This window comes from Coffea eugenioides, chromosome 5, assembly GCF_003713205.1.
Source record: "Coffea eugenioides isolate CCC68of chromosome 5, Ceug_1.0, whole genome shotgun sequence".
NCBI classification, from domain to species: Eukaryota; Viridiplantae; Streptophyta; class Magnoliopsida; order Gentianales; family Rubiaceae; genus Coffea; species Coffea eugenioides.
In genome coordinates this window covers 44,464,709-44,488,099 of record NC_040039.1, presented here as the reverse complement: position 1 = coordinate 44,488,099, position 23,391 = coordinate 44,464,709, and the positions used below count along the sequence as shown (strand labels likewise).

The 23,391-nt window shown below is 35.1% G+C and overlaps 2 protein-coding genes across 3 annotated transcripts; one reads left to right on the top strand and one right to left on the bottom strand.

Moving 5' to 3' along the window:
• The first annotated feature begins 5,745 nt into the window (after nucleotides 1-5,745).
• LOC113770340 (glutaredoxin-C9-like) lies at nucleotides 5,746-6,504 on the top strand. Its single transcript, XM_027314760.1, has one exon. It carries the CDS (start codon nucleotides 5,891-5,893, stop codon nucleotides 6,350-6,352), a length of 462 nt encoding a protein of 153 aa, XP_027170561.1. The 5' UTR covers nucleotides 5,746-5,890; the 3' UTR covers nucleotides 6,353-6,504.
• A 2,251-nt stretch (nucleotides 6,505-8,755) lies between these two features.
• LOC113770895 lies at nucleotides 8,756-15,059 on the bottom strand. 2 transcript variants are annotated; one of them, XM_027315516.1, is made up of 5 exons: nucleotides 14,979-15,059; nucleotides 13,414-13,839; nucleotides 12,082-12,191; nucleotides 11,108-11,212; nucleotides 8,756-9,663 (listed from the first exon to the last, which is right to left on the bottom strand). In XM_027315516.1, exons 2-5 carry the CDS (start codon nucleotides 13,793-13,795, stop codon nucleotides 8,986-8,988), a joined length of 1,275 nt encoding a protein of 424 aa, XP_027171317.1. In that variant the 5' UTR covers nucleotides 13,796-13,839; nucleotides 14,979-15,059; the 3' UTR covers nucleotides 8,756-8,985. The 2 variants fall into 2 exon arrangements, with proteins under 2 accessions (XP_027171317.1, XP_027171318.1); XM_027315517.1 differs by lacking the exon at nucleotides 14,979-15,059 and adding an exon at nucleotides 14,515-14,569.
• Nucleotides 15,060-23,391: the final 8,332 nt, after the last annotated feature.

The following is a 23,391-nucleotide window of genomic DNA, read 5'->3' as shown; positions in this document are numbered from 1 at the left end:
AGACTCATAAAGGTTTGGATCTAATAAAATTTAATGGATTTGAATTTCAATCAAAGGAATCAAATTTAAACTTTAAAGCATCAAATTCAAATCCTACCCATTGAGATGCCAACGAATATCGACTGGTCCAAGGGATAGGAACTAGATATTTTATTTCATTTAGCTGTTTCAAGCTTTGAATTGAACTGAAGGCAAAAGTAAAGAGATGGACAGATCCCTTTCCAACAATTATTCTGGTTCTACTTTTGATTATTTTTCAAGAAAAATGAAAATCGTAAGTTTAGGGATAAAAATGCGCATGTTTTTCTGTGAATTGCCACTGATGCAAAGGCAAAGATGGGACTAGAGGCCTGAATGATTGCTCCCTTGACCTCAAGCGAATGAGACAAATGCGAATAATTTGAACGGCTCAAGTATAGAATTTGCATAACATTTAACTTTTCGAGCCATCCCTAGGAGAAAATTATTTTTTCTTTTTATCCTGTTCTCAAGGGTGATGTTAATTCGACTGTTTGAATTTTACTTCTGCAGCCATTATTGAGTTAAATGCCAAAATTGTCCTTCCACATATAAATGCAATTTGGATTTTAAAAGGGATAATTTCATCATCATTTTAACAAGAATTGTCATCAAAATAAAAATTTAAATATCGTTTGCCTTTTTTCGAGTACATCATTTCACTGCTCAAAAGAAAAGGCATAAAAAGGAGAATATTATCCACCAATACACAATTTTAAGTGCAAATAACTTGTTTGCATTTTTTTGAATTTTTTGTAGAAAAATTACTATAACGATTTGATATATGTGAGATAAAAAGGTGATTAGAAAATGTGTTCACGAAAAACGTAACAATTTCTTTTTACTGTCCAAACAAGGAAAGTTTTTGGGACGAATGTACAATCACATTCAACATCTGCAGTGCACTAAGATAATTAAGCCTCTAATGAAAAAGATGATAATAGGCAGAAACGTGGTTAAGGTTATTAATTACGTGGTTAATCATACACCATAAATATGTCTTGAGGAAGCTCCCTCAGTTTCAAAGGAACGGAAAATAATTTAAGGAAAAAAAATCTCCTCAAGCGATCGGCGAGGGATAATAATAGGTTATTACCCAAAAAAAAAAAAAAAAGAAAAGAGGTCCGTCGGTGGGTGGTTTTAGCGTGTCACAAGCAAATATCCAAAGTCAAAGTCACTATTGGAATCTGTGGCTGAAGGCCTGGACCCTTGAGGTCCATGATTAGTTATGGTCCTCCATTGCATTGTAGGTAAAGCCTGTCGTGGATATTTTTTTTCTTTTCTCTTTGTCTTTTTGAAAGGTGTCCTGGATTTATATTCCTCCTGTTTTTCCTCGGCCGCACTTTCAACAGGATGTGTGTGACACAAATCAAAATTGATCTTCCAACAAAAAAGCCATTTTTAGTTTTCTTTGGAGGCTCTCCTCTTCCCACTCCTCTCAATATTTTTTTTTTGTGCATTTGTAGGTAATAAAGACTCTTCTAAAATTTTCAGTGAGAATATTGTCTTCTCCAAAAAAAAAAAAAGAAATTTCAATTTCCTAATGAAAATTTTCTTTTCTTGTAGAGTTTTTCTAGTGAGAATTTTTTCCTCTCTTCTTAATGAGAATTTGTATTATGCATCACCATCATTTCCCACAAAAAGTTACTTGGGGAAAGGCAATTGTATATAGTATGAGATGAGAAATTTTTGAGAAAAGATAATTGAAGGGATTTGTATTTTATTTCTTGTTAATTTCATACTCGTCGAGAATCGTATGTTTCAACTCTTTATCTTGATTTAATGTTAACCCTAAACATCTTGATTTTCAATAATTCACTCCTTTCGAAGATCGAAACAAATTAAGCATGAAAATCGTAAATCAAACGTCAATTACTAATTTTGTCTATATCTACTCCCCAAAAATCAACATTCCAGAAATATTCATCAAATCAAAGTCGCATAGGTTCAGACATTTTCCACTGATTTCCACTAAACAACAAAACGAAGAGATTGAACATCACTAACATATTTTGTGGTACACAAATCTCAGAAGACTGAGGCTGCTAAAGTTGGCACGAGAAACACGATGGGAAGTTAATGATTGTGGCTGCTTTCGTTTGATACACCTGTCATAAATTTTTAGTCTTCTAGCAATTAAGCTTAAAATTCTCAAAACCCCTTTAATTTTGCAAGGGCCAACAAGGAGATTTCATGTCTATGTTCGTTTGCAGGCATAAATGATTAACCACTCAAGTTTCCCTCATAACATTTTTCTTGTCTACAAGTAATTTTTTTCATGTGTCACGGAATGGGACATTTCAGACAGATTACTCAAGAAGATCAAGAAATTGTAATCCCCTATCTTTTTTTTTTTTATTCTATTCATTTGAAAAAAATTATGGTTGGTTAAGCATGAAGATTGAATAAAATTAGCTCTAAACAAGCACCTAACAAGCTAGATTGTTAAAGGTTCTAGAAACATTAATGCTTTATTATTTACCAACAAACGATTACAGGCTATTAAAACATTTTGGTGACGAAAATGTAGCACTAAAACAGGAAAAATCAGCTAAGGACTTTACGATCCACTTTAATCAATTGATATCGCAGACTCCGTGAGAAAGTTGAAGTTTTCATTAGATGTGATTGACAAGAAAGATTTGCCATTATTAACATTATGGATTTCTCTATTCCATGGATTAACCCGCAAATCTTCCACGCAATTGTGCATTTGACATGACATAAAATAGATTTTACATTGAGCATAATGCAAAAAAAAATCCATCGAGATAAGAACAAATAACCAATAAGAAAAAAAATCCCATTTTAAAAAAACCAATAAGAAAAAATTAGAGGAAAAAAAAAAGATTTCAGCCACTTTTGGTTTTACACTAATCATTCAGCACGAATTTAGGACCTGCAAATCTCCTTTTCTCTAGTTTTTTGAGAAAATGTACAATTTTATATAACGAAATGCGTTTAGTTTTAAACATTCTTACAACAAATTAATTCTATATGGCTTTGAAAAATTGTGAATGAACCCTAATCAATATACTTAAGCAAAAATTAGTGGAAAAAGTTGTAGTAAGCTAAATTTTTTTAGTGTTGAAAATAGTAGTGTGTTTTCAGAAGTGTTAAATAGTACTAAAAATTTAAAAAATAAAAACTTCAAAAAATGCAAATTCGTTACGCTCTAATGATAAAGTTGATATTGTTCATAGTAAATTATCAATTGGTAAAGTTGGAAAATTTGGACATACATTTCAATACTATCAAAAGAAACCTCAAGAAGGGGTATTAGAGAAATGGAGTGGTTTGGCCGTTTGGGGAAATGCCAAGTTAGCTGTGAAAGAAACGAGACAACGCCGAATCTAATCTTAAATACTTTCACATCTATAGACGGAGACATGAGAAAATTGACCTCAAACAAACACGTCCTCCGGCAATCCTGTGGCTCAAAGCTCTTTGTCTTTTGTCACGCAGACGTCATTCTCCACGTGGAAGATGAAAACACGCACACTATTAGTTCTTCGGAATGACGTCATTACAATGCCCGCCCCCGAAACTCTGCTGGGACCCGCTTTTACACTTATCGGGACGTCAGTTGTAGGGGTTGGTGACGTCTTTTTGATTCCAACGTTGTCCTTTAGCTGACGTCGTCATTGCGCACCGTCCGCGAGCGGCTCTTTTGTCTGCTCTCGTCCGTTTACATTACATCACCGCATGTGTCCTTTTCTTAATTTAATCAAAGTTTTTGGGCCTTTTTGAAAATTTTTTTTGCTTAGTTCAGAGTTGCTCATGAGGAATGGAATTTTTTAATATTATGCGTGATTCTTGCTTGACTGTTATTTTATTGTTACACCATTAGAAGGAAAGAAAATGGTGAAGATGGTTGTTTATTTCCATAAGTAAGGTGAAAAAAATAATAATCTCACTTTGTCATCTAATTTGCCCGGTTCAAAATCAAGTAAAATTTTAGTTACAATTTTTGTACTTTATTTACGTTCAAAAAATTAGATATGAAAATCAAATCGATCTCGGTCAATAAATAACCAACGAGTTACATAACAGTCTACGTGGAAGATTTCAGTCTAATGGTTAAGATTGAAATTTCAAAAATTAAAAATTATAAGTGATTCGATTCAATTCTCTTATTTCTCTTCTCTGCTTCTTAAACCTCAATCCCTAGTTTTAAAAAAAAAAAAAATAAACAAGAGTATGCCAAGTTAAGCAGTCATATCATGTTTGTGTGCATGAATTGAATCCTTATTCTTGCTTTCACCTTATAGAAAGTCACTTTGTTGAAAATTTGTGGTTCACTTCTTTTCACTCTCTCTTTGTTTTTTAGTTTACTTATAGGCAAATCATTGATATTTTGCTTCTGAATGCAATTTGAAGAACAAATAAGAAACTTTGATATATATACAAGCATTGGACCACCAAAGGAAACAATTGAGTGGAACCCTTGGAAAATTGACTGCGGAACTTCTTATTACGTTATATTAGTAAAGATATATGAGAGCTGGAAACAGAGCATGGGTCAATTCTTACTCTACAGACAAGCATTGTAATTAACGTAGAAAGAAAGGAATAATTGCCAATAAAAATATCTGGTTGATGGGGTGGCTTTCTGAAATTGAGGAGATAATCTTTTGCCCACTTAAGCATGATGATTCATGCCTACTTATTAGGCTTCGTTTTCTTGTATTTGGTGACGAATGTGTGTCTGAAATCACGACTGCTTTAAGATTTTTCTATACCCAAGCAGTTCGGCTTTGGCCCGACTCCATTGCAATGTACAAATAAAGTCTACATTTAATACAAAATCCCATTTTAGATGAGGTGGTGAGGCTGGAATATCCTAATCAGTGGGACGTTGCTCATGGGATAACCAATGATGGATTGATACGCTAGACAAGGAAACATGCAAATTATACTAACCTTCCTAAGCTTTCCTACAATTGCAATCACCTCCTATTTAACTTCTTAAAGTCACAATCTTAATGCTTCTTACCAATTCCAGTTACTCCATTTGGTAATACCTTTCAAACTGATGGTTTGAAAGTCGAAATAAGAAACACTTACGAAAAATTGATGAAAGTAGTTAGTTTAAGAGAGTGATAATTTGACCGTATTATTGATAGAATTACACGATGTTTCAGCTAACCATAACTTTTGCATGTACTAAGTACAATTTTTGATGAATCTCATAGAGTTAGAAATGGGATTTCACAGTTTTTTTTAAACGAAGTCATTACGCTATATAATCTTCCATTACTTTGGATGTCAACATAAAATGTTTGCTAATAGACTACTTAATGCCCTTCTTGTACCTTAATGGAAAGTGTAGCCCATGATCACTCGGAGTTAAAGTAATATGTAATGATAAACAAAAACAAAAACGAGTCGATGAATGTTTACATGGTAAGACCTTAATAGTTCTTAGAACCTTAGGGATTCTTTCATAATTTCGGAAACCTTCAAGACCGTTTGTATAATTTACCCAATAAAAGAAAAAAAAAGAAAAAAAATTGCTTGTGAGATAATGAAACGTAAGCCACAACCTATGTAACGCGTAAGAAAGCGTAACTGCCGTTGACGTTGGACTCTTTCAAGTCACCTCCCCCCACCTCAGCACTCACATACCCCACCCCAGCCGAGCCAACCACAAAGCACCCCTCCCCACTCCAAACACCCACCCAAGAGAAACTAAAAAACCAAACCCGATCCGATTCCGGGCATCTCCATTTCCTGATGTATATATAAAGCAAGAACTTCCATCTATTCCTTAAACACAAGCATTCTCACAATCCTATATAGTACTATCATAGATTTCTTCCAAAACACACACCACCGCACGCTCAGGTACGCACACTACCGAGAAAAAGCCATGCAAGAAGCACTTCCATACAAAACATGGCTACCAATGCCAAGAAAAGAAAGCCTTTTAAGCCTTTCAATCGGTAAAGCCACCAGCAATGGTAATTCTGCTTCATCATTTCATTATCTCAAGAGTTCGAAGGCGGAGTTGAAGGATACGATCAAAGAAAACGCTGTGATCGTGTTTGGGAAGCGCGGCTGTTGCATGAGCCATGTCGTTAAACGTTTGTTACAAGGCCTTGGTGTGAATCCTCCGGTGTACGAGGTTGATGATGAGGACGAAAATGAGGTGATCAAGGAGCTGGAGAGGATCAACGGCGGCGGCGGAGATGATAAAGATCGTGGCCGGGTGCAGTTTCCGGCGGTGTTTATCGGTGGTCAGTTGTTCGGAGGTTTGGATCGGATTATGGCTACTCATATTACTGGGGAGCTGACCCCTATTTTGAAAAAGGCTGGGGCTTTGTGGCTTTAATTCGTGATGTTTTGATTGCTTGTAATTGATGTTTATTCATACTTTTAACAATTGTCCTCTCTCTTTCTTTTTCTTCAAATTCTGGCAAATTTCCACCTTTCTTCATCAATTGAATGGAGGAGATGGAAAGTTTAGATCAGCTTGACTTGGACTATATAGTTTTGAGATTCAGAAAATAGAAATTTTAATGGATTTTTCTCTATTTTCATACTTTTTGGGATATTGAGCAATACCAGTAATACAAAGTCCACCGAACTGGATTTGATTTGCTTAGATTCCGTAATTAAAATGACTAATTTATAACACTAAATTTGCTTTCGGGATACTTGATTAATTACTTGCAAATTGCTAACTTAGTATTGTTTTTGGTTTGGACATTTGACAAAGTGACGAGAGCACGGCGGCTTTTAATATTGCCTAGTTACAACAAATCTCACTTGGAAAAACTAATATATTTGTGACTCGCCCGGAAAAACGTTGCGTGGACTGCGACGTTCCCTCTCCAGTTTGGTGTGCCGGCTCGGTCCAAAGGTTTCGCGTCGGATATGTTTCGAGTTATAAAAAAAAAAAAGCTAATATTTGTTGATTATCAATTGATATAAAAGTATAGGTAGGACAATCTTTGTTGATTTGATTGAAGCAAAAAGGAAATAATTTTCAACATAGAAAAATATAAAGTGCATCCACTCCACTAATCTTGTTCAATTAACTAATTTGTAGAAAAAGAAGTAAACCGGCAACTCACAGGGCTGGTGGCCACTGGCCACGACCACCAGGAGAGCCTCATGGTTTTGCCGGTTTCTATTCTGCGGTATTATTTGCTGACATAGTCACAAGATCATTTCATATCTATTGAGTTTTCTTGTCTGCATTATTTAGAGTCACGACTGCATTATAGAACAGGCAATTGCCCTTTCAAGCCTATCACCTTCGAGTTCTAGAACCAGCCATGATTCATCTTGATTCCCTAACACAAAGCACCAAAATAACTAGGTAGATACTTTCAAAAAAAACGAACAAGTCAAATCAAGCAATTTAACACATGTAAGGAACAAAAAATTAGTTTCTCGTGATTCGGTGGCCAAGAGAGGACTATTGTAGTTCTCTTTACTATCAAATTCGGTGTTCAAATTATAGATGGAACAGATAAAAATATGAAGGGTGTGAGAAGGGATGAAAGGGTAGGAGGGGGAAAAAAAAGAAGAATATTAGTTTCCCCTCTAAGTGTTGATCTTAGAGTGAAAAAACTATGTAAAAAAGCTATCATAATCTAGAACGGATGAAGGATCCCAATTCACCAATCATCCCCTCCCTAGTCCTTTTGGATAGGGGTTATTGATTTATTTATTTTTCATTTGAAATATTGTCTACAGACACTTTTTTTTCAATTATCTTTTCATTTTCTTAAATATATTTTTATCTTTATATATATTGCATCTAGATAAGTGCTAAATATTGAAATGATTTTTTTATTTTTGTTAAGTTGATAGACTTTTACAAGGATAAGAAATCAGGCTTTGACACCACTCAGCATCCAGAATTGGATGGATAACTTGTCTTAGGCTCAAAGAACTCCAATTTTCTTTCTACTTCAGGATTAAATAGCATCCAAAATTGGACAGATAACTAGTCTTAGACACAAAGAACTCCAAATTTCTTTCTACTTCAGGATGATTGCGGGTGGAGGAATCAACTTTCAAGTCCACTGACAACAACACATTAAAAAGTTTCGGCTATCCGTTATTGTCTTTAATACGTATTTACAATCAATCTGGAGATAAAATGCCAATTGGACCCCCATTCCCTGGTGGAAAGAGAGAGATCAAAATGGGATAGGAGTTTCATATCCTATCTAGTTGTCCACGAAAAAAGAAAAAAGAGGAAAGAGAAAGCAAGAACAGATTAAGATGCAATCTGACAAAACATCTGGGCTGAGGTAGGTCAAACATGTTATCCAAATAAATGCTAACTACTATGATGGCCTCAACTTATGAGTTGTGGGATGTATTTATTTGTTCACCATTGGCATCCATATCTCATCCAGATCCTGCGTCTATTGGCCAACTTGAACAGACCAAATCTTCAAAATCAAGCACATCATATTACTCAAACTTTCTTTGTGGACATATACATAGACATCAAACAAATAGCAAACTGCTGTTGTTAAGTATCAATCACATGAAAGGTGTAATCAGTGCACAGAAAATTCACATATGAGATCTATCAAGCACCTCTTGATCTGCAAACAGCAAGCAAGCATTAGAGCTGGGGGAAAAAACAAAAAGAACCAATTTCATTTCTGGTTGTCAGCAGATGATATTCTACCAGGCAGAAAAAATTTCTGCACAAATACTATTGACCATGAGCCCACTAATTAAATTATCATACAGTGGCAATGGGATATGAGGTGAGGAATTAGATAAAGTCACAAAATTGTCCTTTTCCTATTGGAAAGGTGCTATTATGTAGTCCCTCTACAAAAATAGTTGAAACTGGTAACCGTGAGCTATTGACACTGTTTATCAAGCAAATTTTGAATTGAATACGACACTAGACACACAGTTTTTACATCATTCTACAAACTAAATGCAACAAAGAAGTTTACAGGAAGCCAACTTTCTTTCCAAAAATGACTAGATTGTATCTAACCAGGAATCAAAGTCATCCAAAATTTTAGACTTGGAATGAGGTTGAGAGGCAGTGGGGGCTTCATTGGAAGCAGCCTTTACCTCATTTAATGGTGATACTGCTTTCGTATTTATGAGATGTGATGTATCTTTTAGTATGTCATCAAGACTATCATCAAGGGCGGCATCCATCCTTCCAGAGTAGGTCGCATCAGGCCCTTCCCTCACATGTTGCGCAGCCACTGAGACTGACTGAAAGGTTGAACCTTCTTCTTGACCCGATCTCTGACTGGACTCCCCTGCCATCCAACTGGAGTCGAAGAACTTTGTTTCCCCAAACGAGTCAAGAAGCATATCAAGCTCTGCTTCTGCTTTTGCAGCCTCAAATCTTGATGGTTTTTTAGAGCTGGAATCTATAGAAACACCTGAAGTCAACTTTACTGACGTGCTTCCACTGATTTCTTTGAGGTCATCTACTCGGTGGTCTATAGAAGTTGGCACAGAAAACTGACTGACTCTGCTGGAGTTAGATGACATGTATTCTTGAGACAGAAGGATGTTCCTATTTTCTTTAGAGATAATACTGGAAGGTTGTCCAGCAAATTCGCTTTCTGTAGCTTTAGTACTACCTGTAGCCTGAAGCTCATCAGGATTTTTCTCATTGTTGGCATATAACTCGGTGCACTGCCACATATGATTTTTTGTAAGCAACAGAATGTACACTTTAAGTTAAAAAGATTTTGAAAATAAAAAAAACAGATAGAGGAAAGATCTCATGCTCATAGCAGCTGTACATTGAGTCAATAGTCAAGTTTATCGTAGCATATATTTCAGAATTGCTTTTCTTCGGATAAATTTGATTGAGATGGGAATATTAACTTGTTTGTTACATGGAAACTGAAAACACTAAACACCAAAGCAATGTAAACCAAGATAATCAACCACAATAGCAAAAGCAGCAGATCTGCTAAGAAGTTAATAGAGGAAAGGTGCTTCTTAAAATATCCGAGGACCAAAGAATTTCCTCCAATACTTGAAGATAACTACCTTGTGCAGAAACAGAAAAAAGAAAAGATATTCCAATTAAGTTGGGATCAAATTGCTTTTCCAACAATCATCTTCATCTTGTTACTTAAATTGGGGAAAAAAAAGGCCATTTTTTCCTGTTCTTTTCTACCAACCATTCTCTACTTTGTTATTTGACCTGAAACAAAAGCAATTTTTAACAATTTGCTGTGGTTTTCAGAAAAAAACACTTCAAGTTTAAGGGATGATCAGTAATAATATCTTCAATCAAATAAGTGAGAACGTTTTATATGGAAGAATATGGTTAAAATGTAAATTACAACCAAAGATACACAAAGCATTGGCATTAATCTGTTATAAATGTAATGCACAAATAAGCTAATTCAACTAATATATCAGGGAAGTAAACAAGCCAACAACTTTTGGACACATAAAAGAACAATGTAGAAGCTTTTAAGAGCCCAGAAAGAAATGTGGAGGGAACCCTGGAAAGTGAGTTAAGAAGGAAGCAGAATCGAAAGTCCAGCAAACATGACCTAAATGGACAATAAGGAAATAACTGCACGAAGCAAATTACTGTCTCTGGCTATTAAATCTTTGCTATTAACTGATTTACTTCTTCATATGTTGAATTGCACCTTGGATGCTTTACATGATTTTCTTTGTGCTCAGTTTAACTGAGAAAGTGGATCAAAGTAGCAATACACGTACTATAATACTTACACCCCCTGCCTCTTCATGATGTTAAAGCATTTTCTTGTCCTCTTAGACATATCTACAGACGTGTTAGTTTATGTGCACATGAGTCACTTACAGATTCTAAGCTTTTCCATTGATAGACCCTCCCTCACCAAGAAAAGAAGAAGAAGAAGAAAAGCACTCGTCATTTGTCCAACCCATTTATTTCCAGTTCCACTGATGAGACAGGATATAGCAACAAGAAGTAAACAAGCAGAAGAAAAGACGGTTGGATTGTATGCAAAATGCACTGAACTCATCTTTTCAAACTTTTATATTTACATATTAATCTGTTACCAAGACTACCAACAAGAATATTCTTGGCAAATAAACTGATGAAGGAAACAAAAAGAATTAAGTATACCATTTCTGGAGGCAATAGATCTGGTTCTATGAAAAGCCTTTCAGCTAAGTTTGCTTTTGAAAGTTGTTCTGCAAGAGAGTGCAGATTGAGCGAGAGAAATGATGCCTGCAAGCATGAGAAGGTAAAAGAACATAGAAATTAGGCATTATCTTTTAGCCCAATGCAAATAATAAAATGAGTACTCTCAAAGGCAATCTTGTTCCAAATTCCATTTTTCCAAGAGCAATTTTGACCTCATTCCTCATTCCCCTCTCCCCTTATAAGTGCAATCTGGATCTTCTTTAAATAAGTAGCTTATGCAACCCCATGTTTTTCTCTTAGCCAATTTGACTATATAAGCCACTTTCATATGAAAAATTGATGCAATGACCATCTACTAAGATTAATGTAAATTAGTACCAAAAACGAAATAGTTAATAGAAGATAGATTTGGTGAAACTTAAAAACAATATGTGCTGATCAACTATACAAAAACTGATTAACCGGTGCTTGGAAACAGTCAGTATAACTGGAGGCAACTAGTTTCCATCTTCATTATATATGATTATTATGAAGCACATGCTATCACCTGGTCAGCATAATACAACCATCTCATAACCTGGTTTACTTTCCATGACGATCCTTTGTCCTCAACCACAATTTATGATTCTATTTGAATTTCAAACGCTATCACCAGAATTAGTCCTGTGATTACTTAAGTACTGACTGAAGTATCTCCCCACCATGGCTAACACAACTTCAGAACTACTGTTGTACTTTTCCAAAGTTAAACGGGGGGAAAAAGGAAAGAGTTTATTTAGAAATGACACCCAAAAGAGAATTTGCACATGATTGCCCTATAAGTGGGAGAGCAAACTTTCATATGCACAAGGTCTTTAGACATCAAATAAATATACAATGAGAACAAAGAAAACAAATGCAACCAAAAAAAAAAAAGTTGCAATGGACTGGAACTAATACAGATAAAAAATTACCTCATGGCTACTAGTTCCCTTATCATCAAATGGGAAAACGTCATTTGATATCCTTGACAGTAGGTGTTCCCCTCTGACAGAAAGCAATGGACCTAATCCTTGATTGAATCCTAAGAAAGTTCAAAGTCAACACCACTCCTCTTAACCATGAAAACTATAATAGCTTGGAAATAGCTAAATAATCAAGTTAAAAAGTCATACAAATGAAATAAGCATATGCAGCTATACATATAAGCAGGCATATGCATACCTATACCTCATAGATACTATAAATCTGATGCCAAACTACCAACATTCATTATTGACAGGCATAGATAAACACCAAAATGCACCGTGGGCTGAAGATTGAACTAATGAATAAATTTTTCCCACATAATAAGTTTTATAAATGGACGAGTAAGTGGTGCAGGTGGTAAACTTATCAGCTCAATCTTTTCACACATACAAAATTCAGATCTCCCAAAAATCTTTGTATAAACATCAATGACTACATGTTATGAGGTCACTTAATACTTATTCATGGGGCATGTCACTTGCTTCCAAGGAGATTAGATACGACTAGTAGTAGATTTGAGACAATTAGATAGTGGGCTCTGGGGAAAATAGTGCACAAAAGGCACTATTTACAGCAAGAAGAAAAAAGACAAAACTTGAACTAAAGGAAATGTTGTTCCTAATTATGCCCCATGAAACACAGGTTGAAAAGGGAATTAAAAATTCTAACGTCCTGAAGGATAGAGATTTATCAACAACAAAGCTGCTACAGATCCTAAAGCTTCTACATTGCTGAAAGTTCAAGAGAGTAGTAAAATATAAGGCATTAAGCCTAAAAATACCAAAAAAAAAGAATCTTTATTATGAAACACAAAATTAGAGATATACGAGCATCACTATTAAAAAACAATGGGTAACAGAGTAATGATAAAAGAAGGGGAACATAAATAGTCCTCCAGCACCCCTCATGTCACTAAAACCTCAATTACATCATCAAACTGCCAAGTCATATACAAAACTGAAGATTCAGTTTGGTTTAAATGCGAGAGTTATTCAGTTGAAACAGTCAAATAAATATATGCCCTATATTCATTAGATGTCCTCAATGACCCTGATATAGAGCTCAAACAAAAAGGCTTAAATACCAGCTTACATCCTACCTTCAGCATGCAAAATACGATTATGACAGTTTTGAGTACAAAAGAAGTTCATGAAAAATCATACCCCCATAGCAACTAACCTTCTGAATGTTATGGATGTTAAATTAGTCTATAGCCCTTTAATGTTGAAATGCGCCAAAAAAAAAAAGAAAAAAAAAGGGAAAGGTAAGGAACATACCATCCAGAAAATCATCAAACAAGCCAAAGCTTTCGGAAGAAGAATTTGCTTGGGATTGAGCCTTGGCCTCAGAAATTAAGTAAGCATAGTCCGCGCCTTTACTTTTTGGTACAACAACATCAGATGCCTGACCGGTACTAACTTGCGGTGAGTCTTCAGAGCCAGAACCATATTCTTCTTCATACCGATCCCAATTTGTGGGGAGTGCTTTAGAGCTCTGAGACTGATAGGGTTTATCTCTTGCTTGTTTGTTGGTTGGCTTCTTACCACTGGAGGATGTAGCTGAGCTAGGAGTTGCTTTGGATGTAGGACTTGAGTGATGCTTCTTACTGTGATGTAATGAATGAGCCCTTTTAGATTTTGCCAAAGCTTTTGCATCCATGATTGAACTGAAATTTTAGTCAGTTGCCAACAATTCCTGCAGTACTAAATTGAAAAATCTGACTGAATCAGACTGCAAATTCAATGCACAAACCACAGAGACCAAATGTCTCTTCTCTACCACTTTTTGAGAATCAGAATAGATGTCACTTGGTGACAAGACTATAGCAAGTATATATGCAGACAGAGAGAAGACATAATAATCATCATATAGTAAAAAATAAAAAGATAGGATAGAATTCCATGTCATTATCTTGTATCCAAATTGACAGTTCCAAGTGGACTAAAGCCACAGAAGTTACTATCTCAATGTTCTTTTATGGTTCAGCTTACTCATCAGTCATCATCCTATCTCTTTTACTGATAAAAGTTCCGAAGTATGTATTTCGTATTTCTTCAAGGAAAGCTTTTCTCTTCAGTTGCACGTCAATTTTTATGCCAGCACTAGGTTCAAAAGGTCACAAGAAGCAATCCAAAGTATGCAAAAACAAATAATATCTCAAAAGCTCCATGAAGATAAACCTAAATATTGTTCGTTCGGAACACCAAAGTAACAGCATAAAAGTACTCGGACAGCAGTCATAATGCACATAATCACCAGTTGCAAACAAATTATGTCTAATTTTCTCAACTACCTTGTGCATATCTTTGCTGGCCAACAAATGCATCCACATTTTCAAAAAAAATAAAACATAAAAAAAGTCTTGAAAGTAATCATACAACAAGGAAAACACAGACACGTCTCAGCTGTCCTCCAGTCGTGTAGTAGTCCAAGTACCAAACTTTCTCGGATTTCTTTCCCATCCATTTTATCCCACCATCAACTTAAATTCCCCAAATATGAAATAAAACTACGAAAATCAAGAGTCACGCTTCTCCAAACTACCCAAAACAGGTTTAAAAAATTTCCTAATGGCCCTCAAATCAGCGAACAAGGGGCTCGTTCTTGGCTGCCCAGACATGCATTAATCCTAACTCCAACTAAAAAAGGGACAAACTACAATATATTTTCATCTGGGTTCAGCCCCATTTAATCCTATCACAAGATATAAACCATCAACAACTGTCAAAACTATCTTTTTCATCCAAGTACAATCGGAATAAGCACCAGAGTTGATATCTTCACTCGATATACAAAGTATTCGAGAAACAAATAGAAGGGGTAAAGAGATTAAGGTTTATACCTGGAATAAGCTTCAATAATCAATCAAAGGAACAAGTGTAATACATAAATCAAGAATCAGTTTTGTTCTCAATTCTTTCCTTGTTCTTCCTCAAGTACTGTACGGCATAGCCCTGACTGGAACAAGATTGGGCTGTGAGTTTGGATTTGGTGTTTGGTGTTTGGACTGGACGCTAACAGCGGTTTTGCCAAAAATAGTTATCTGTATGGGCTTTCTCAAGGCCCAAAGGGTGAGGTTTGTACCAATGGAGGATTCGGTTATTTAGCCTAATTTGTGTTCAATCCAAAAGGGCATCTTCTGATCTATTTTATTTTCTACCATTTTCGAGACAAAATTAGCATGATTTTAGACCATCTATGAGATTATGCGTAAAAGCCTCATTTAAAGACTTTTGACAAAAAAAAAAAAAGAAGGTAAAAGCCTCATTTAAAGTACATTACAAAAATTGTACCCATTTTTTGGATTTATATTAAGAGTGCCAAAAATCCACTGCTCATGACAAAATTGGGAATATTCATTTTCGGAGAGTTAAAGATATGTAGTACTAGCTTAGGGGGTAAATGAGCTACTTTTACATTCAATAAACTAATTATAGTTTGCAATAGTTGATGCGGCGGTGGCAAAAATATGACTTTTGTTCAAGTGGTGCAATAATTCTAATTTCAATTTACAATGCATGATTTGTGAAATTTTGTGACAACTAGGTATTTGTTACAACTTTAATAGGCACGAACCAATTTCTTCAATATTACAAAAATTATAAAAATAACAAGCTGATACAACTTGTGGTTTATAAAGTGTGGCCGTTATCATGCCATGCAATAGAATAAAATCACGAAGCACTCAAAAGAATACATAAGGTTACAAGATGTATATTCTTTTATATATATATATATATATATATATACACACACACAAGATTCACATAGTGATTACATGGCCAAATTTTCACAAGAATATTTGGTTCACTTCCAATTTATTTTGTGGTTGGACGCATAAAAAAAAATTTAATATTAAGAAAACAAAACTTAGTAGAAGCAGTATAACACTCAAGGTTCTACCGTAGAAATGATGGAGAAAATTATAAATAATTTTAGCACTTTTGGGGTGCAATTGTGGATTTAAATGGCAGATTTTCAAAATTCAAGGGACAAAAGTGAAGTAATATTGAAAATTAAATATTTCTTGCAGGCCATTTTATAGTTATCAAAAAATTGAGGAGGTGCAGTTGCAACCCCCTCAAACCCTCAAATAAAGATGGCTCTGTCCCTCTCATGCAATACCTGGCTACGATTAACGTCAAGGAAATTAAGCTAAAAAAGTACAGCAAAATTTCTGCTCTTTCCATTGAGCAAACACGTCGAGCAAATATCTTCGCCTAATTGTTTAATGTCACTAGTAACATAAACCTATTTGCACTTTAGGCCACCATCGAATAGTGCTGGCCATATATGGCTTAAAAAAATTCCAAAAAGCTCATATCTCAATCTTTGTTTTAATAGCTATTTCAGTGGCAAACCAAAGTGGGGAGTGTAAAGTGGACCTTACTTAATATTTGAACGTTGAAAACTCCCATCAGGGTTCCAAACTAATCTCAATTCCATTTTTCTTCCATCCATTTCCTCAATCAATCATTCGAATGACTAATGCCTATCATGTATTTTGAACCTAACCACCAATTAGATGTTTAGCAAGTGGAATTGATCCTGTATACTCGAATGCAATGATACGTTACTTTTAGGTTAGCAATTTCCATTGTTAATTTTCTCTGCATTTCTTAATCAATCACTATCTCTCTTTCACTCTCTCACGTATAAAGGTGATTCATAGACTACTAGGGAATCAATAGGGACCATCCAATCTATCTGGGAAGAGGAAAGTTAGGGAGGCGGTGTTTTTTTATTGACTTTGTTTTCTAAAGCCAAAAGGGAATCTTAATCTTCTTATACATGGCATTACATTGCATGGGGGCATTGCTGAATAAGCTCATGGCATTATCATCTTCCTCCTAAATGTTCAAGAAAGATTTTGCTTCTTGCTTGGTTGCCGCACCCATGCGCACTGCCATTAGCACATCAAGAAAGAGTGCGGTCCAATTTCTTTCTTTTTTTTTTTTCCTGTTTTATAAAATATACTACTTCACAATCTTGATAAAGAACGTGGTGAACTAGTGCCAAATTAATGAATTTGTGCATCTTTGGCCATAGTAACCAATATTGATGTGCTCCACAATGGAAGATCTTTCGAGGGCACGCACACAAATTTTCATCTGAATAGTTAGTTAGTTTCCAGCACTCAAATTTGATCAAAAGATCTGCCTTTTTTGTTGAAATTATTTTACTTTACAGTCATGCTCAACCAATGACAGTGACACCATCATTCTAAACTAATTTTCAAACCAAATAATGTTTGGGCATTTTGACCAAGCTAACGAGGGAGGGAGGTCGAGAGCCTGGTTTACTATAGTGGTCAAGGTGAGAAAACTAGGAATCCATTATCGTCCCACTAGAGGACATGACCACGTACCTATTCACATCTCACCTCTATCAAACCTTTAATTCCAATAAAAGGTTTCAACTGACTCTTGAATCTACCTTTTCTACTTTATTATAATGATCATACCACACTTTCAAGAGTTTAAAAAAGTCTTAAACCATTTCTAGCACTCCTTTCTACTGCAGCGGACGCGTATTGATTTAGCTGATAAGAACTGATCATTTATTTACATAAAGTCGCGTGTTTGAATTTTATTGTCAATATAAGAGCTGTACTGATGTATAATATATATATTTATAAGTACTTCCACAAGTGTTTTGTGGTTCTGAAAAACTGTCTTGTCCAATAGTGATAAATGAAATCGAAATTGAACAAACTTTTTATTAAAAAAAAAAAACCCATAGGACATGTGGCGAAGGTGTCTAAAGCTAATCCTAACATTATTGAAATATTCGGCATGTAAGGAGGAAAAAAAATGAAAGAACGTGTACTGATCAAAATTATGGTCCCGTTTGGAAGGTGAGTTTTTTAAGTGTTTGTCTAAAACTTTACTGTAGATTACTGTAGAAGTTGTAAGAAAAATTTTTAGGTTGAAAAACTTTTTTCTTTTCTTTTCTTTCTTCTTCTTCTCCCTTCCCTCTCCCCCGGCACCTTTCTTCCTTCCTCCCGCTGCATCAGTTGCCCCTCTGCCCCTCTTTTTCTCTCCCCCGGCACCTCTCCCTTCCCCCTCCCCCGGCACCTCTGCCCCTTCCTCGCTCTCCCTCTCTGCCCCTCTTTTTCTCTCCCCTGGCACCTCTGCCCTCTTCGCCTCCCTTTCCCTCTCCTCTCCTCTCCCCTCCCCCTCGCCCTCCGACATCAGAGTTGTTGCAGCCATGGATTTTTTTTTTATTTTTTATTTTAGCTTTGTCTCTCCCTCTCTCCTTCCCTCCCCCGCCACCTTCCCTCTTCCCTAGCTACGATCTGGTCGGGCGACCAGATCGCAGCTAGCGGGAGGGGGAAGGTGGCGGGGGAGGGAGAAAGAAAAACAAAGGAAAAAAGAGACATACACCAACAGATCAGTCAAACGGGGAGAGGAGAGGAGAAGGGGTGAGGGAGAGGGAGAGAAAAAAAAAAAGAGGAAGGCCGGCAATAACAACGGAATAGTGACCGGCGCCGGAAGTGGTGGTGGAGGTGGTGGCCGGCGACGGAGGACGTGGTGGGGTGGGTGGGGGAGGAAAAAGAAAAAAAGTTGAAGGGAAAGTTTTTTGTGTATTATTTTGAAGTGTGTAGGTTAAAAATTTTGATAAGTTTTTTGGGGTTCCTGTAGCAAAAGTTGTTAAAAAACTAGTATTATACAAACTTGCTAAAAACTTGAGGTTCCAAACAGGCCCTATGTACGTAGAATTACACAAAAACAGCCTTTATAAAAATCATGTATAGAGACTCCTTTTTATAAAGTCAAGATAGCAAATTTCTTGTAGCAGCAATTAAGGGGCCAAACATTGAATCCTAGTCCCGGCAAGAAAAGAGGTTAGGCACTAGCTGGTGATAAATTTTGAGAAAGGAACTTCATCTTCTTAATTGATTTGACTAACAACAGCCTCTGGCTCCGAAAGGAGAAGAGGGGGGGGGGGGGGTTGGAATAAAAAACTCTCTCCTTTACTTTTTTTTTTTTTGAGGATTATCCTAGAAAAAGTGAGCACCATGAATGCTTTGATGTATTGTATAAAAATGAAACATGAAAACATGGCAGCCCCACATGCTTACAGAGCCATATGGACATGGAAGCAGAGTCTAATTATTGGAGTGTGGATTGATAATTTTCATGTTAACAGATGCAATTGCCTTATATGGTGATAATACTGAAACCGGAAACGATTTGATTTCAACTACAGAGGAATACTATAGCAAAGTGCTAAAGTGCAGTTGATAGGGACGATGGTGGAACATAAGCAAGGCGTTTTAATATATGCTACCAAATCTCTTCCAGTACCAAAGGGACTAGTACTAGATTTCTAGAACCAATCCATTCCTACTTTTCTGATAATTCGAGGATTAATTTTTTATACTGTCAACAGTGTACACACTTTTATCATTAGATTTATGACATATAATTCGAATTTGAATTTGAAACTCAAATTTTGTATATGTGTCGTATATTTAACCGTGATAGTGTATAAACCGTCAGTATATATAAGATTTAATTTAATTTAAGAATGAGTTACATGTCTAAAATAAAAATTTTTTTAAGTAAAACTTCTTTTTGAGTAAATTAGCATTGAAGTCTTGTAACTGTTAAAAGGGTATCATTTAGTCGACAATTTATTGCTCAGTTCAGTATGTACAAATGTTGCATGAAAATCATATTCAGGTAATAGTGGTTGAGCTTGAAACTTATAAGTGGTTGAATCTTTTGCATCCTAGGCTCTTGCTTTGAAGTGTAGTTAATTTTTTTTTTTTAAAGGGAGTCATGTAATACGATGAAGGATAGGGAGTTAGACAAGATAACAGATCATATTGATTTGTTTAATAACATTTGAGGACTTAATAAATGACTTTTTAAATGCTTTGTGGAGATTAAAGAACCTTTAGAAAAGGTTCAAGTGGCTTTAGAGTAATTTATCATTTTTTTTAATTTGAGGAAAAAGAAGTTCAGAAATTAGACACTTATAATGCATCCTTAAAATGAAAATATTTCTTGGTCGTCGGTTCTAAAGGAGATCCCAGGAAAGCTAGTACTAGAACAAGCAAAGAAATTATACAGTAGAACAAATTTGTGTGTTTTTTTTTTCCTTCTTTTGTGGCAACATGAAAAGTGAAGATATAAGAACTAATACTCTTTAGGGTTTACAAAAAGAAAGATACTCTACAGTCTTCTCCAGCTTTTCATGAACAGTTGCAAGTGGGCTCATTTAGGATTCCCAGATCCAAATCTAGAACTAACCATGGATCTCAAGCCTTGACTGAAGGTAAGACCATCCAATTCTACAAATTTTGCCAAATTCCCAGCCTCTGATAAAGGGCAAAAGAAGAAAAGAAAAGCAAAAATTGACAAGGATACAAGGAATTCAATTCCCTCAGCCGCAACTCAATCAAAACCATCCCATGCATGCAATAATTTGGCAAGTTTGATTCTTTGTCTTTGTAAGAGTCCCACATAATAAGTCAATAACATATCTCTACATTTTTTTTTACCATGGTTATGCTGTAAGACATATATTCCATTCCAAATTCTTGGCTATAAAACCTATGGATCATGAGAATTAGCAAGTGCAACAAAATCCCACAAGAAATTTGGCTTGGTTTTCGAGGAATCAATCAATTAATTAAAGACATTTAGTTCTTGGAATGAGGAAATGCTCCTAAAACATTACTAGGATTAAGATTAGGAATAGGAATACACCCTTTTAAGTATAGAACTAATAAAAGAATTACTACTAGTTTCCACCAACAACAAAGTAGAAGACAAAGAAAGAAACAAACATACCCTTGGTGACAACACTATACTTTTCCCAAACCCCTCTTCAAAATTTCAAATGCCCTGTATGTGCTACTTTCTAACTTTAGTCAAGTATGCTACAATATATTACTATATACTTAGTTAGCATGAAACCAAGAGATCCACACACACACACAAACACACACTGAGAGAGAGATTTGTAAGAGACAGGAATCTAATACTAATATTAGTTGGAGGGGTAAGAAGAGCTGGACCTTGAAAGTTGAAGCCTTTGGGGAAGTGTTGGGGAGGGGAAGAATATTCTGGGGCCACCAAAGTTCAACAGCAAAACTCCAAAGTTTTTATGCTAAACAAAGTTAGAAAGCAAAAACATCATTAGATTATGATTAATGCTTTCCAGGAAAAGTCAGCCCACAAGGAGACGACCGCTCACATTACTAAAAATTCACTGCCTTTGTCAGTTCTCTGTCTTTTAATTAATTCCTTAAATATTACTTCTGATTGTGAGTACTACTTCTAGTATTAGTATTACAAAATACGTGGTGCTACTGCTAAGAAGAAATGTTTGCCTTTCAATTTTACTATTCTTCTTAACCAGCATTCCAACTCAGCTACTTATTCGAGGCATAATACCTTGAACATCATGTCACGTGTTGTTAAGTCTTTGTTCACGATCCTAGAGATTTCGAAATTTAAATTATAGCTTTGGCCAAAAAAAAAAAAAAGCCCTAGGATATATAAATGCATGGATATCAATATCATACAGAAAATGAGCAACAATCATGGGATGATTGAGTTTTTCCCTTCTTCTATTAATTCGCTTTTTATAAGTCAATGTGAAAGGTGGTACATTGATAGATATTATTGATTTGGGAAAGATTTGAATCACCAAATTTTTTTGCTCTGCAACATTTGCAAAGTTTAGAAAGAAAGTACTAACTCCATACAATACTCTCGAAAATTATCACTAACTATTGATGTTCTTTCATTTACTTTACTTTCTTCATTTCATTTTCCCATGTAACTTTCTTCTGATCAAATAAAAGCCGATATGTTTTACTAACTCAAAAGAGAAAAAAAAAGAAGAAGCAAATTTCAATACTGTAGTAACTCTAAACACGCATCCCTAGATTGCTTTAAGGAAAGGAAGAAAAGCAATAAAGTGGTACCCGAAGAATAAGTCTGAAAGATCATTATCTACCATTCAAGAAATCATCCAACAATCAAAGTCCTTCGTGTCCTGCGTTATCATTGCATCTAACATGTATGCTCTTCTTTATGCCTTTGTAAAAAAGTTTTACTTTCCCTCTCGTTGAGAATATGTAATAGTCAAGCGAATGTATAACATAAACAAATTATTTGAGATAATTTTTAATAAAAAAATATTATAATACTTTTTTTGATGCGATGCATATATGAAATTTTACTAAAAGATTGAAAAGCGTATTTATAATAATACAATCAAATAAAGTTGTGAAAATAACAAGCCATCTAAACGTCTTCAAATTAAGATCTACATTAGAATGTGCACATTTTGCAGTGTTCGGATGATATGTGGGACTGCAATGGTTTTAGTATCCTATGGACGATTATTCCCTTTTGTGAGAGATTTCTCGTCGTTTTCTTTGGATTTATCTTGCAATTTGACAGTTGGGCACATGCATGGCTTTTATATGTCGCAAAGAATACAAGCAAAACACACACACACACACACAAACAGAGAGGGGTAATATATTTCTTTATGCCTTTGTAAAAAAAAGTTTTACTATTCCATCTGGTTGAGAATATATCATAGTCAAGTGAATATATAACAGAAAGGGAGATAGAGAGAGAGAGAGGAAAAATGGGTAATAAATATGTTATTAAAGTGAAAAAAAAGGGAAGAATTTGTGAGGTCTTTTACTTTTCCTCAACTCTTATTGATATGATATATGCCTTGTTTTTTTATTGTTTTAGATTTTACAAAATTAGATTATAAAAATGATTATATATAGAGAGTAATTAGGATAAGTAAAAGCTACTTTTTGATTGATTATAGATTTTAACTTTTTTTTATCATTAAAAAATATATATAATGAGAATACAAAAAACAACTGAAAAACATCAATCAATTAACCGAAAACATGCCTATATTATTGGACCAACCCTTTTTCCCATCAATTGTATTAATAGGACAGCTAGCGTGTTGGTTGGTTATCTCACATCTTGAACTTATAATTACTACGAGGTAGCCAGTCCTGTGTTATTAGTAAATTGATGTTCCGTCAGCTTATGAAATTGCTAGTAACAGAATAATATATAGTGAAGTAGTTTTGCATTACTTTTTCCAATTCAATTATAAAATTTATTCACTAGATCGAGGGCCAAAGAGTACATTGAATACATCAAAATGCAGGAAACAAATTTAAGACTTGGTACTCGTGCAAGTTAAATTAAGATGGCAGGTTACAGTCACAAATATGTTCCCTTATTTTATTA